This window comes from Raphanus sativus, chromosome 9, assembly GCF_000801105.2.
Source record: "Raphanus sativus cultivar WK10039 chromosome 9, ASM80110v3, whole genome shotgun sequence".
In the NCBI taxonomy this organism is placed as follows: domain Eukaryota; kingdom Viridiplantae; phylum Streptophyta; class Magnoliopsida; order Brassicales; family Brassicaceae; genus Raphanus; species Raphanus sativus.
Genome location: NC_079519.1, coordinates 16076720 through 16091817, shown reverse-complemented (window position 1 = coordinate 16091817; position 15098 = coordinate 16076720). Strand labels below are relative to the sequence as shown.

The window sequence follows — 15098 nt, the reverse complement described above, 5'->3', positions numbered from 1 at the left end:
CTCGCTTCAGATCCAGAAACACATAGCCCGAGGCCGAAATCGCGCACCCTTCATCAACCCCCGACGGAAGAAGGGCATTATGCAAGAGAGCCGGAATCACTCAGGGTCACGACATAAAAGATAACGATTCCGGCCCCGGAACCAACCAGAATACATCAGACCGATGGTAGCATTAAAACCCTCCACTATCTGCTCATGGCAGAGCTAGACAATCGATGTTATATCCAGCGGTTCAGAATCGTACGACGTATATTCGGCAGCCACTCAGAGAGGCACCCTAGATAATCTTAGAAATCTGGGGGCAATCCAGCCAGAGCATCAAACCCTGAGAACATACAAGATTACTTTCATGGCCAAGGAGTAAGAACAAGTATTTGGTCGTGTCACTCACTGTGGCAAATTGTCTAGTGAAAAGGATCCTGGTGGACAATGATAGTTCCGGCAACATCATCTTCCAAACCGCCTCTCAAGAGTTAGGGCTAAACAAACACGTCCTCACACGGAGAGTGATCCCACTCATCGGATTCAGCGGGGAGATCAAACAGACTTCGGGAGAGATAACCTTACCTATCTACGCGGAGGGAATCAGCATGCCGACCAAGTTCCTGGTCCTCGATTGTTCTTCCTCATACAACATAATCCTATGACGACCCTCCATCCACGACATGGGGACCGTATCTTCAACACTTCATCAATCGATTAAGTTTCCTACACCCTGGAGGGTGAAGACAATCAAAGGAGACCAGGTAAATTCCCGCTCGTGCTATGAAGTCACCCTGAAAACTAAGGTCCCATCACAACTGAATAAGGAGGCTCCCGCTTAGCATTCTAAAAAGCTAGAATTTGAAGATGTGGATGACGTGCCTCTAGTCGAAGAGAACACACTAAATACCTCAAGATCGGTTCCAAGCTGGAGGAGGGATTAAGGAAGAGATTGATAGACTTCCTCATGTCTAATTCTGGCTGCTTCGCCTGGTCCCACATCAACATACCATGGATTGATCCATAAGTAATCATGCATAAGTTGCAGGTGGACCCTAGACAGAAGAGAAGGAAGTTCGCCCCTGAAAGGGATGCGATAATAAACGAGGAGATCAAGAATCTTCTCGACGCAAGGTTCATCCGTGAGGTACAATTCCCCGAATGGCTGGCCAAGGTGATAGTAGTAAGGAAGAAGAACGAAAAGTGTCGGGTCTGTATATAATTCACGGATCTAAACAAATCTTGTCCAAAGGACACTTTCCCCTTGCCTCACATCGAAAAACTCGTCGATGCCACAGCAGGACATCAGCTAATGAGCTTTATGGATGCATTCTCCGGTTAGAACCAGATTCTCATGCACCCCGTGTTATGGTATTTTTGTGTAGGGTCGTTTTAGTACTACGGAAACCTAGAAGATTTGTGTGAAAATCAAGAATCGAGGCTAGAAGAGATGTATTATTGAGTCTATGATTCGGGACTACAACGTTGGTGTATAAACCTTGTTCTCAGTCGCCTAAACTCTAATCTCTTAGCCTGTAAAAGTCGATCCCTTGTTCTAGGGTTTGGGCTCCCTTTTATAGTTGTAGATGTCAGCTTCAAGTAGGGCGAACTTTTCCATAATGAAAAAAATGGGTCGGACCTCTAGCAGGGGTCGGTCCGATCGAATGGGTCGGACCTCTAGCAGGGGTCGGTCCCTAGTTTCTTCTTAAGCAGCGGTCTGGAAGTTGAGGGTCTGTCCGGAAGCTAGAGGAAACTAGTGCCTGGATATTTTTTCCAACAGGTTGCCCCTTATTTCTTGTTTTTTTCGTTGGAATCAAGGGATAATTTGTGATCTTTGACCTTGTCTTAACGATTTTCTTCCAGGCTGGAGGACGCTTCACGCCCCTTGATTCTTCATGCCCAGGTTAGGCTAGGACCGTATTGACGGCTGAGGCAATCAAGTAGGATGCGATCCTTATTATCATGATCGTGAGGGTTCTTGGTTATAAAAAAGGAAACGAAGAAATTCCTAGCCGCTGCGTATGATGAGTCAAGTCGGCGGATCCCCCTTAAAGGGATTTCAAGAATTTTTCCCAAAAAGGAAATATATGGTATTTTCCCGATTTTCGTCTCTTCCTTTTCTTTGGTGCATCTCCTTCTTTTTCCATTCTCATGACTTATTGGAAAATCCCTCCGGGTGTTGGGATCAAAATCGGTCAAGATGAAATCGATACCCGAAAGTCCTCGGAAAAAACCAAGAGGTGCTCAAAACCTCAAAAAACCAAGAAAACGGATAGCCTAAACGGGTTACCCGAAGAGCACGGGTCTACTCGCCGATGTTTGCGGCCACACCGCGGCCTCGGGCGCCGGCGGTTGCGACACACCGCGGCACCGGGCGCCGGCGGTTGCGCCCACCGCACGGCCACGGGCGCCGGCGGTTGTGCCCACAGCACGGCCACAGGCGCCGGCGGTTGTGCCCACCGCACGGCCCCGGGCGCCGGCGGTTCCACCCATTGCACGGCCCCATGCGCCGGCGGTTGCACCCACCGCACACACCGTGGCCCCGAGCGCCGGCAGTTACGCCCACACCGTGGCCCCAGGCGCCGACAGTTGCGCCCACGCCGTGGCCCCTGGCGCCGGCCGTTGCGCCCACGCCGTGTCCCCGGGGGCCGGCTGTTGCACCCATGCCGTGGTCCTGCGTGCCGTGCTGCGGGTCGTCCAGTGAGTGCGGCCAATTCCTCGTAAATCCATCCCGACTCCGGTCCAATCACATACATTGCATCCTTGCTCAGAGTCACGTAGTACAACTACTTAAAACCGTGAATCTAAAACCCCATCTCGTTTTGATCAGAACGATCAGGAAAGTTACGGAAAAACTCGGAAGGTTCGATTAACGAATGGATTGCAATTCATCGTATAAAACGATTACGGTTATTCTAAAACACCAATCATCTCAACAATACGAGGAATTGAGATTCGTTCCGAAAACCGATACCACGATGAGTACCTTCTCGTAAAATCGTAAAAAACGTCGAAGGTTTAAAGACGGCCGAAAGGACCCAAACGCGGCCAAACGGCCTGCTTACGATTTTTAGAAGATCAAGTTCCAGATAGACATGACGGTTTGTGTTTATCTTTACATAAAAGATAAATTTCAAGTTTCCAAAGATAAATGTCAAGTTTCCCGAAGATAAACGTCAAGTTTCCCGATAAACACTAAGATCGAGGAAAATGGAAAAAGCCCGATTCGCGACAGATTTGGCCCAAGGGGAGATAGACCAACCTAAGGAGGAGTATATAAAGAGAGCTTGGGGAAAGGAGCAGAGGGAGAAAAATTTTCGCATCAACTTAGCACTTAGAGCAATTTAGGCAATATTTCCGTTTTGTTAGCGAGCTACGACTCAACTAGGTTAGAATTAGGCGGCTAGACTAACAAACTTATCGACAGCTCTTGTAGCCGATCTCTTACCTGTTGTTTACGCTCAAACGCGGTTTCGGAAATAAGATCGTTTTTCTCTATCTTTTGTTCTTACGACTTTACTATTTCGAACTACTATTCATATTTACTATTCTGTGTATTTTCTGTCGTATTGATTTGTGTTGTGCGTGGTGATGTTAGAAGTTTTCAAGGCTCTTAAGAAAAATGTTGTTGTATAGAAGTAATGTCGAACCAATTCGGAGGGATCTAAAGCACCAAGAATGAAAGTACTTTCTTAATCTAAATGCAATCGAAAGCTTTGATGTTTGTAACAACTAATGATTCTAAGAATGAAACAAAGAGCAATAAAGCAGTAAATGAAATGAATTTCTTGATTATTCTAAAGAAGAACTCACAGGTATAGGAATTAGACCTTGGATGATCAGGTTTCGAACTAAGGATGACAATGATTGATCACTAACAGCCTTAAGACTAGACACGATCCTAAACAAACTCTATGTCTAGATGAATGTTCATTTGCTAACTTATCTCAGACATCAAGTGTTCTTGGCTGAATAACACGGAAGAAATCAATTCTAACATGTTTATTGGCTATGTTAACACCTTTAACAACAAATGAGATACAGCCTGAGATTCAGACTATAAAAATGGATGGTTTGATGAGAGTTTCTGGTCGTTCTGGTGCGGGTTGAAGGAACAGATCGGTAGAGAGAGAAACTGCCGATTTGTACCTGAAATCAAAAGAGATATTTTTTATGAGTTTTCTGGTGAAATAAAATATGAAGAACAGAATGAAACCTATATGAGAAAATGATGAACAGAAACAATATGATTTTTATGGGTTTTTAGATGCAAGAACAAGATGAAATGAAATGATCTAAGAACAATAAAAATGAACAGAAATAAAAGGATAGAAGATGGCGGGTGGATCCTTGTTGCTGGATGTGTATCTCTCTCAACAAGAACAGTGGATGGAGATGGATAGATATGGGATTTGGCTTGCTGGATGTGTATCTCTTTCAAGACAAATCAGTGGATGGAGTGGAGTGAAGAATCGCCACAAGCTTGGTGATGGAGGCTTGATAAGATTCGGCTGCTCTCAAGGATTTCTCACACTAGAAAGACTTAGGGTTTTTATTTGCTGAAGCAAACTGAAAATTTCATAAAAGACTTAACCAATTTTCGTCATCCACAAGGGGCTATATAGCAATCCCCTTAATGGACTCCTCAAAGGTTTAAAAGGCCTAAAAAGGGCCAACTCTCAAACATAAATAAAAGGCTAACAGTTGCCCAAAGTCTTAGCCAAAATAAAATTAAATAAAACAGTAAACCGGTTGCTGATTGAGATTCCTTGACCAAAGCTCATAGTATGCTTGCATGTTGCCTCATTAAAAACCTTACCAAGAAAACCCGGTGGGACAAAACTTGATGAGGAAAAGAGTACAACACATACTACTCCCTTTGATGGTCGGCTAGATCTCTGAACCGGAAGCAAATTGATTTTATGGATTGAGGATTGAGTCTGAACCGAGGTCGGATGTGGAGATGATGAAATCGGCTCGGTTCTGGCGAAATGATCTGAATTGGATTGGACCGGCTGTGTCTTGAACTTCAATTGAACCGGCTGGGTCTTGTATCTTCAATTGGATCATCTTTTCAATCAGTAGCTGGTTCTGGCCGGTTTGCCCATCTTGATCTAGGATTTGTGAGACCGCCTTGGAGAACCCTTCTCTTATCGCCTTGGTTCCACTCCTAGTGGTCGGACCGCGCCTAACTACGGGAACCTCTACTTGGATGGCCTCATCATTTCCTCCCTCTTGAAAAGGTTCTGGCCTCAGAACACCATCATCTGCAAGAAAAGGAGATAAATCAGATACAATGAACGTGTGAGAAATTTTAAACTCACCTGGAAGATCAAGCTTATAAGCATTGTCATTGATCTTTTTCAGAACCCGGAAAGGTCCAGTCCCTCGAGGTGATAGCTTGGACTTCCTCTCTTCAGGGAACCTCTCTGGCTGCATGTGTAGCCACACCAAGTTTAACACCCCCGAACCGTCCTAGACGTAGGTCGACCCAACGGCCAACAATCAAACAAGAACATGACCGACGAACCGACCAACACCAAGGATTGGAGATGAAAGGTCAACCGGCCAACCAACAATCAAACAAGAACATGACTGACCGTCCAACCCAGCACCATGGTCCGGAAGCGCTACATGACGGGTTAGAGACAATCCAGTCATAGTCGCAGATTTTACTCCGCAACCTAGACTGGTTCATCCACTAACTGGTCACGCTAAATCAAGGCGTAAGGCTTTGCAAACCGTAGCGTTGCCGTTAGATCGAGGCCTAAGGCTTTTCAACCCATACGACGACCTAACGTTGTGTTAGACCGGACTAGTCAAATATCAGAGTACTCATGAAGCGCATATAAAACAAATACTTTATTGATTCAAAGAAATATTCATACACTGAATAATTCAAGACTGGGCCCGGCCTAATGCCAAATCGAGTCAACTAAATACAATCTCAAAAATACCGTATACAAAAGGCAAGCAAATCTACACTGGTGGTCCTAACGTCCAGCACCGAGCTATCCAATCTTCCTTACTAAAGAAACCTGCAAAAAGGACAATGGAGTTGGATGAGTAACCTAATGTTACTCAGTGAGCTGGCTACCTCTACCCCAACCTAGAACTAACCCAGACAACCCCAAATAACAATCAATATAGCCTTAGCAAGAAATCTAATCTAAGGCTAAACAAACCGTTACTAAGTTAGACCTAGCATCCTTCCATGATCTAACTTCAAGTAACGGGACCCTGCATGAAAACAAGTCAACAACCAATATCCAATCAACAATCACAACCTACTATCTAATGATCCGGTTAATAAGTTAGACTTGGCCTCCTGCCATAATCTAACTTCAAGTAACAGGAACCTGCAAGCAAATCAATCAACCACAATCACAATAACAAGATACTAATTAACTATGACTCGATCTAACTCGTAACACTGTATATCGGTGTTATGGTGACTTCGTGTTCATCCTCTCTATCGGCAACATCCTAACATCCTACCACAAAGGCCAGAAGAAAGAACTTTCAACCGACTGCGGCCCACAGTCATTCGGGTCACCGCGCGACAGCCCACAGTCCTTCGGGTCACTGCCACGTTACACCGTCGTGTAACACTCAGCCCTAGGCCATGATCCCGTCTATCTGAGTCTTCCCGATCCAGCGAATAAGGGATTTTCTTGAACCCGCTGAATACGAGGGTTAGGAAACACTGATCAACCCCTTACAAGCCTAGTATGGGCGGGTTACGCACATACTGTCGGCATCACACACTCAACACAATAACACAACCTTATCGAGACTCTAGACTCTACCACACTAACAACTAGTACAATTAGTCCAGCCTATATGGCCTAGGACTCTTGGTACTAAACTCTAATAAAATAAACAACAATAACATAACAACACAACCAATTAGTCACTTCCTTACCAAGAGCTGACTAACCTCAATCAAATAACCAAGCAAGAATAGAAAACATGATGCACCCTAGTCCTAGTCAGGTTATTAACTCAGTCTTCATTTCTTTCATCTCAGCTAGCCCGTGCTAAACTGAGTTCGATTCAATAAAATAACCCTAAGGACTCTATCATGCAATAACGTGATCATTATAATCTATATGCAACTCGATCTATCCTAAGTTCCAAGTGGAACTCACACAAAACCAACTCACAGTGTTCTAGCAGCTTGTTGATCGGAGAGAGCCTAGCCAAAACCCAATGCTGATATCTTGAATGGACTGGACTGGACGGATATTGACTTGGACAGAACCTCCCCTTATATTGATCTGGACTGAACTCAACTCGGGCAGAACCTTCCCTAGCTGCTGGACGATTCTTTCGGACTTTCGGCAGAGTATCGAGCTTCAGAACTTCGACTGAACTGAACCCATGGATCTGAACTAACCTTGGACATCACCTCCACTTGATCATCAGCGAATATGCTAGACTTGAACGAATTATTTTTGACAGAGCCTTCCCTCGGCACTCACTCGAAATCGGTAGAGAAACCGATCTCGAAAACTCTCTGAAACTCTCAAATAGCTCGGAAACTCTTGCTTTTTTTATACTTCTCTCTCACGTTTTTAAGTTGCTTTGGACAGGTCTGGATGGTTTGAAATAGCAAGGGGTCGTGGGTATATATAGGATGCAGCAACCAATCAGATCGAAGCCGTGTGGCAGCCCGTGTGTCGCTTCGCATGGCTCCGGACACATGCGTCGCGGCACCTCGTGCTCCACATGTATGATGGCATGACCAGGTTGTCATGCAAGGTGACACCACGCCCTCCAGATGTCTGATCCACGGCCTGGCCTCATGCAGATCGACACCACAGCGCATACATTTCGCTCAACATGCTTCGATCGCAGATATGGCGACATCTCGTGCTTTTGTGTATCAAGCTGCATGTATTGCTTCCATGCATGACGACACCTCGTGCTTTTGTTGACAGATAGGTCATCAGATGATTGACACCACGTCCTGATCCCTTAGATCAAGCCACCTCGAGCTTCTCGGTCGATTTGCGCGATTTCGGCTCTTCTGATGAATTTTCGATCCGCGATCAATCCCGAATATTTTTCTGCTGTCACCCGGATGCTCTGAATATTTTTAATAAACTCCATAAGGATTCTAAACTTGAAGAAAAATATTTCCCATCCTCCGGCTTCCTTGAAAAATCCCGCAATACCGAAATTAGGGTTTTCGCCCAACTTCGGGTTTTCCCGTCATTCTTCAATCCCGTCGTGCTTGCTTCCCGTCCTGCTTGATTCCTATCCTGCTTCCAACATATAATGTCTCCAGAATATTATTTTACTGATACGAAGATTTTTCGAGAAAACTTAAGTTCATTTCTTTCTTTCTAAACATGATTAAGCTTGAATACCTCATGGGTTCAAGAGTAGTCATTGTGATTAGTGAGTAATCCACTTTTGGATTCATGGGTTAGGGAGATTAAGGGTGATTAGGCTTGATCTAAGGTGTTTAGGTGTAGATCCTTCTTAATCCTTGCTAGTAGAGTGTTTTCAATGCTTCTTTGGAGTTGACCTCTCTAAAGTTGAGTCCTAGATATTTCCCATCCACAAGGTGTTCGATGAAATGTCTGAACCAACTCTCCTAAGCTTTTAACATACTCTACCAAAGAGATTTGTTGTTAAAGGTGTTAAGATGGCTATTAGACTTGTTATTAATGATTGCTTCCTCAACATTCAACCAAAGAGATTAGATGCTTGAGTTTTGGAAGCAAATGAGCATTCATCTAGAGATAGAGTTTGTTTAGCCTTGTGTCTAGGTCTAAGGTAGATAGATTGATTGAAAGCTGGCACCTTAGTTTGAGTTTGATCACCCAAGGTCTAAATCCCTTATCCCATGAGTTCTCCCATCTCATAATCAAAGAAAGTCTTTTGCTTTATCGCATTTTTAGTCTTATTTTAGTATAATCTGTCATCATATCTTGATGGCATTTAGCTTAAGCATGGTCTTGCATTCCTAGTGTTTCATGATCTCTTAGAATTAGATTGACATCTTTTATACTTCAACATTTGAATAGGATCTTAGCAAAATCCTGTTATCACATTGGCGCCGTTGCCAACTTCTAAGTTGATTGTGACATTGGGATTTAGTCACTTGCTTGAGACTAAATCATTTTTATTTTCTATTGTGATATTGATTCTTGCCTTCTTTCTCTTTGACTTTTCAGGTGTATGAACTTGAGGAGCAGAGGTTCATCAAGCCTTGTTCCCATTGTTGAAGACATTTCTGCACTTGAGAGGGAGATTATGAGAAGAAGAAGGGAAGAAGAGCAACATGCTCACATTCAGAGGTTGGGGTTTGACATGGAGAACCTGCCTCAAGATAGAGCTGCTGAAGATGGTCAAGGAGCTGCCAACCTTAGACCAAGACATCCACAGCGCCAAGTTAGAGCAATTGGTGCCCATGATCAGCCTAATATCCATGGAAATAGGGCTGGCATTAGAGCACCAGCTGTGGAGAACAACAACTTTGAGATCAAGTCAAGCTTGATCAACATGATCCAAAGCAACAAGTACCACGGGCTTGCTTTGGAAGATCCTCTAGATCACTTGGACAACTGTGATCGGCTGTGTGGCACCATTAAGATCAATGGTGTGTCTGAAGATGCATTGAAGCTTAAGTTGTTTCCATTCTCTTTGGGAAATAAAGCTCACACATGGGAGAAGGGTCTTTCAAGAGATAGCATCCAGACATGGGATGAGTGCAAAGAAGCTTTCCTCACCAAGTTCTTCTCTAACTCAAGAACTGAAAAGCTTCGGAATGAGATTTCAGGATTTCAACAAAGGAATCTTGAAGGTTTTGGTGAAGCATGGGAAAGATTCAACAGCTACATCACTCAATCTCCACATCATGGCTTCAACCAGGAGAGTTTGCTTAGTACTTTCTACAGAGGAGCCTTGCCTAAGTATAGAAGCCAACTTGACACTGCTAGCAATGGCTTTTTCTTGGGCAGAACTGAAGTAGAAGCTTTGGAGCTTGTTGAGAATATGGCCAAGAGTGATTCAGTCTACAATGAGGACAATGATAGAAGTAACAGAGGCAGTGATGGAGAGGATCAGAACACAAGGAAAGAGTTGAAGGCTCTACAAGAAAAAATGGATTTGCTTCTTTCTGATAAAGCCAAGCAAGAAAAGGTGAACTTTGTTGGTGAGCAGAAACAAGAAGAGACAGCTAAGATCAATGAAGTTGATGGGCTAGAAGGACAAGAAGAGTTGTGCTTTGTGAATGCTAATGGGACTTGGTACAAGAAAGAGCCCAACTTTCAGTACAACAACTACCAACAAAGACCCTACTCAAACAACCAGCAAGGTGGCTATCAAGCAAAGCAAAACTACTCTCAAGGCTACAACATAAAAGGGAACCAGTCTACTCAAGCTCAAGGAAGCTCTTCTCAAACTCAGTCTCAAGACACTAATGTGGAATCAATGTTCAAGCAACTCCTTGAGGCTCAATCCAAAAGTGAGAAGAACATGGGTTATGAGCTGAGAAACATCCACACAAAGATTGATGGAAGCTACAATGAGCTCAACAACAAGTTCAAAGCTTTGGAGAACCAGTTTGCTTCATTCAGCTCTCAATCAAGCGTCAACAAGGCTCTCTTCCTGGAAAACCTGAGCAAAACCCCAAGGAAGCAATGAAGGCAATCACCTTGAGAAGTGGTCAGGAGTTGCCTCCAAGGATACTCACCAAGGATGGTGGGAAACAAGGTGGGGATGTTGCCATCAACATTGATGATGAGGTGGTTATTGTTGATGAGAAGGTTGATGAGGAAATTCTGGAAAAGATTGCTGAAGCTAAGGGTAAAGGAAAGGTTGGAGAGGAGAAGAGAACAGTGAAGCAAGGTGAACCTACATCAAAAGATACTTCTTTTGTCCCTCCTCCCTATGAACCTAAGCTACCTTTTCCTGGAAGATTCAAGAAGCAACTATTGGAGAAGTACAAAGCACTCTTTGAGAAGCAGATGAGTGAAGTTCAGATTACAATGCCCATCATAGATGCCTTCATGCTTGTTCCTCAGTATAACAGGTTTTTGAAAGATGATGTGGCTGCTAAGAAGAAGGAAATGGAGGGAATGGTGATTCTTACTTATGAGTGCAGTGCCATCATCAAAAGGTTGACAATCCCTAAGAAGTTAGAGGATCCATAAAGCTTCACTCTACCTTGTGCCATTGGTCCTTTGAGGTTTGAGAGGTGCTTATGTGATTTGGGAGCTAGTGTTAGCCTCATGCCTCTAACTGTAGCCAAGAAGCTTGGATTCAGCCATTACAAGAAGTGCAAACTCTCTTTGGTTCTAGCTGATCGCTCTGTGAAGTTTCCCATTGGTATCCTAGAGGATCTCCCTGTGATGGTGGGAAATTGTGAAATTCCTACTGACTTTGTGGTGCTAGATGTGAGGGGTAAAACTCACACCTAGATTTTAGATCAGGTTTAATGTTTAGGAAAGGTTAGGGAAAGATAATCGCGGGCTGAATCCCGTAAGAACTTGTAGAATGAACTTCGATTTGTATTGATATAGTAGAAATGGGATGGTTACAAAAGGTGATCTTTGATGAATACAAAGATTATAAGAGTGTTACAATAAGAATGTTTTGATGAATGTTGAGTAAAAAATGAGTTCAATCGGATAATCGTGAAAATGAATAAAGGTTGAATAGATCTTCTTTCTTGATTTGCTTTCTCTTTAAATAGCCTCAGGTCCCGCTTGATCGTAGCCAACTGGTTCCCGAGATCCCCTCCGTGATTTGAGGGATTTGTAACAGCTCCCCTTTGACCGGGTCCTGCGCCTATTTATTTGTCCACGAGCTACCTCTTTGACCGGGTCCTGTGCCTGTTTACTTGTCAACGAGCTACCTCTTTTCCTTGACCTCTCTGATGAACATCTCCAGCTCACAGCCTTCGGATCTGACTTAGCTGTTTTTGAAGATTGAATTCATGATGGGCCTTTCGCGGCCCGTTATCATTTCTTATTGTCTATCACTAGCTAAGGGGTCATATTTGGGCCCAACAGTTGCCCCCAGCTTTCGAGATAAGATTCCTTATCTCGGAAGCTAGACCTAGCCCCGAGCATCAATCTTTTTGTTGAGATCTCGAGCAACAGTTATCTTTATTGAAGATTTCTTTTGCTTAATCTGATGGCTACGATTGCGTATGAAAAGGCGCAAGTATCCGACTTCTCGGCCAGCAAGCTTCCCATTCCTCAATTCACAGAGAGTTCAGGTACTTTCGAGATTAACATGTTTAATCTATCCTTTTACGGAGAGTATGGTTCTAACTTAGGTTTGGTGGGCCCTGATTCAGCTCCAGTCGAGACGTCCCAGATGGGCGATGACAAGGAGGCAGATGAGGGAGATCCAGCCAAAGAAGGATGTCGGGATGAGCTCCCATGATAATGATGTCTAAGAGCTGCGGCTCTTTTTGAATTGTAATGTTGCTTTTCATAACTTTTGCCCAATGGGCTTTGTTTACGTTTCGGACTTATAGCCTGAGGAGGCTTTTAAACCTTAGGGTCTTCTGAACCCTCGTTAGCCTGGGGAGGCTTTTAAACCCTTTTATTCAAATTTCGGTTTTGTTTTTCATATTAAGTCATTTGACTTGGTTTGATCGTTTCTTGGATGAGATTGACTTTTGTCAAGTGGAAGTTTCGGTTAGGACATGTATTGTGATTATTATATATGATGTCCAATGACTTATCAGGTCTCGAAGATTTCAAGTGTATTCAATTACGAGGATCCTTAGAAGGAGTTCCTGAAATATTGAGATTAGCTCCGGGTTTTTAGGAACCTGAGCTACTCTGAAGACCTTAGGAGGGGGTTCATGGGAACCTGAATTCGTTTGTGGGATTTAAGACCCGTTGAGACTTGCTTAGGATTTTAAGACCTTCTGAGGTTTGATAAGGATTTTAAGACCTTTGTGATTTGATGAGGATTTTAAGACCTTGGAGATTTGATAAGGATTTTAAGACCTTGGAGATTTGATAAGGATTTTAAGACCTTGGAGATTTGATAAGGATTTTAAGACCTTGGAGATTTGGTAAGGATTTTAAGACCTTGGGTCCAGGTTCGTCGAGACCTGATATTGCTTGAAGGATTTTAAGACCTTTTAGATTGTTAAGGATTTTAAGACCTTAGATCCAGGTTTGTAGGGACCTGAGCTAATCCGAAGGATTTTTAGGACCCTAGGTCCATGTTTGCAGGGACCTGTTTTGTTAAAGAATTGAGATATCGAGAATAATTTCTTTATTGATAATTGGATACATGGTATCATAGTAATCATACAATTGCTGTATTATAACGATCATACATTTGCTACATTGGCTATGTGATTTTAATCAGACATATGCCCCCTTTGATTGTGGTGAACGAAGTGTTGAAATGAGGTTGGGGCTGCACTCATGACGGAGTTGCCTACGTACCCAGTCAAGGGATCAAGCCTAACGTAGTTCAGGAATTTTAGGTACCTAATGATAATATCTCTTAAGATTCGTGGCGTTCCACGATCTGATTTCAGGTACCCCGGTTTGCACCTTTCGGAGCTTGTAAACGCCAGGTCGTACCACGTGGATGATCTGGTAGGGACCTTCCCAGTTGGTTCCTAACTTCCCAGCATCTGGTTCCTTGGTTCCTTCGAAAACTTTCCTAAGTATTAGGTCACCTACAGCGAACTGTCGGAGCCTGACTTTGGAATTGTACTGTCGTGCCATTGCTTGCTGATAGTTCTGAATGCGAATCAGGGCTCCGTCCCGTCTTTCCTCGATTAGATCGAGGCTGTCAGTTAGGAGCTGATCATTAGCTGCGGGATTGGACGTGCAGAGTTCCCGGCGGAGGCTACCAGCAATGGTTTCAGCTGGAACGACAACTTCCATCCCATATGCTAAGGAAAAAGGAGTTTCTTCTGTAGCTTTTCGTGGGGTGGTTCGACATGCCCAAAGTACTTCAAGTAACTTTTCTGACCAGAGTTCCTTCTGGGTTCCGAGGCGTTTCTTGAGGTTTGCTAATACTGATTTATTAGCAGCCTCCGCCTGTCCGTTTCCTTGAGGTCGGCGAGGTGATGAGAAGGTCAGGCGAATATTCCACTTGTCACAAAATATTTTGAAATCGTGGGATATGAATTGTCCTCCATTGTCAGTTACGATTTCGTATGGGACGCCGTGTCTACACACGATTTCTTTCCACACAAATTGCTCGACCTCGACCCTGGTTATCTGTTGGAAAGCTTCAGCCTCTATCCATTTCGTGAAGTAGTCTGTTAGGACTAAGAAGAAGCGTAGCTTCTTCTTTCCACTTCCTGATGCTACTAGTGGTCCCACGATATCCATGGACCATCTCATAAATGGATAAGGGGCGGATATGTTGGATAGCTTTTCCGCAGGTTGGTGTATAATTGGTGCATGCCTCTGGCATTTGTCGCATGAAGAGGAATAGGCCTCGCAATCTGCAATAATGGTAGGCCAGAAATATCCTTGTCTTTTGATTCTGATGGCTAGAGCTCTTCCTCCAGAGTGGTTCCCGCAGGAACCATCGTGCATTTCCTTCATGAGTCTCATAGCAACGAGGCCATGGACGCATTTTAGGTAAGGTCCGGAAATGCTTCGTTTGAGGAGGATAGATTCAGTTACGCAATATCTCGCGCTTAATGCTTTGAGCTTTCGAGCCTCCCATTTATTGGGTGGAGTCTTTCCTTCTAGGATGTATTGCGTGATTGGAATTCTCCAATCCTCTCTCCCTACAACTTTGTTATGAAGAGACGAGGGAGGTTCCTGTTCAGGACCTGGTGTTATGGTGCCCCCGGAGGTATTGGTAGGATTGGGTTCCAGGGAGTCTGAATTCTGAGGAATACCTCCAGATGAATTTTGGAGAGCTGAACGGCTTCTGGTTTTGACTCTGCAGACGAGTGGGTCTGAGTTGGTGCCCCCGGGGGTATTCTTGAGATCAGGCTCCAGGGAGTCTGAATTTCGAGGAATACCTTCCGTGATTTGGATTGTGTTCCCAGAGGTATGCTTTTTAGAGCTGCATATTCTGGGTTTTGGGAACCAAAATGTTGTGAAAACTTGGGTAGCTACCGTTTCAGGGCAGGTACCCTCGGGTTGTTCTGTTAG

General features: G+C 44.0%; 1 protein-coding gene and 1 non-coding gene across 2 annotated transcripts; one reads left to right on the top strand and one right to left on the bottom strand.

Moving 5' to 3' along the window:
• The first annotated feature begins 9174 nt into the window (after positions 1–9174).
• Positions 9175–10641, top strand: LOC108825264 (uncharacterized). The gene has a single exon (XM_018598577.1). It carries the CDS (start codon positions 9175–9177, stop codon positions 10639–10641), a length of 1467 nt encoding a protein of 488 aa, XP_018454079.1.
• LOC130500447 (small nucleolar RNA R71) lies at positions 9754–9860 on the bottom strand. Its single transcript, XR_008939072.1, has one exon. It is a non-coding gene; the product is annotated as a small nucleolar RNA R71 (small nucleolar RNA).
• Positions 10642–15098: the final 4457 nt, after the last annotated feature.

Bases quoted from the DNA above. Each gene is read 5' to 3' on its own strand.
- LOC108825264 (XM_018598577.1), top strand. From the start codon at position 9,175: ATGAACTTGAGGAGCAGAGGTTCATCAAGCCTTGTTCCCATTGTTGAA.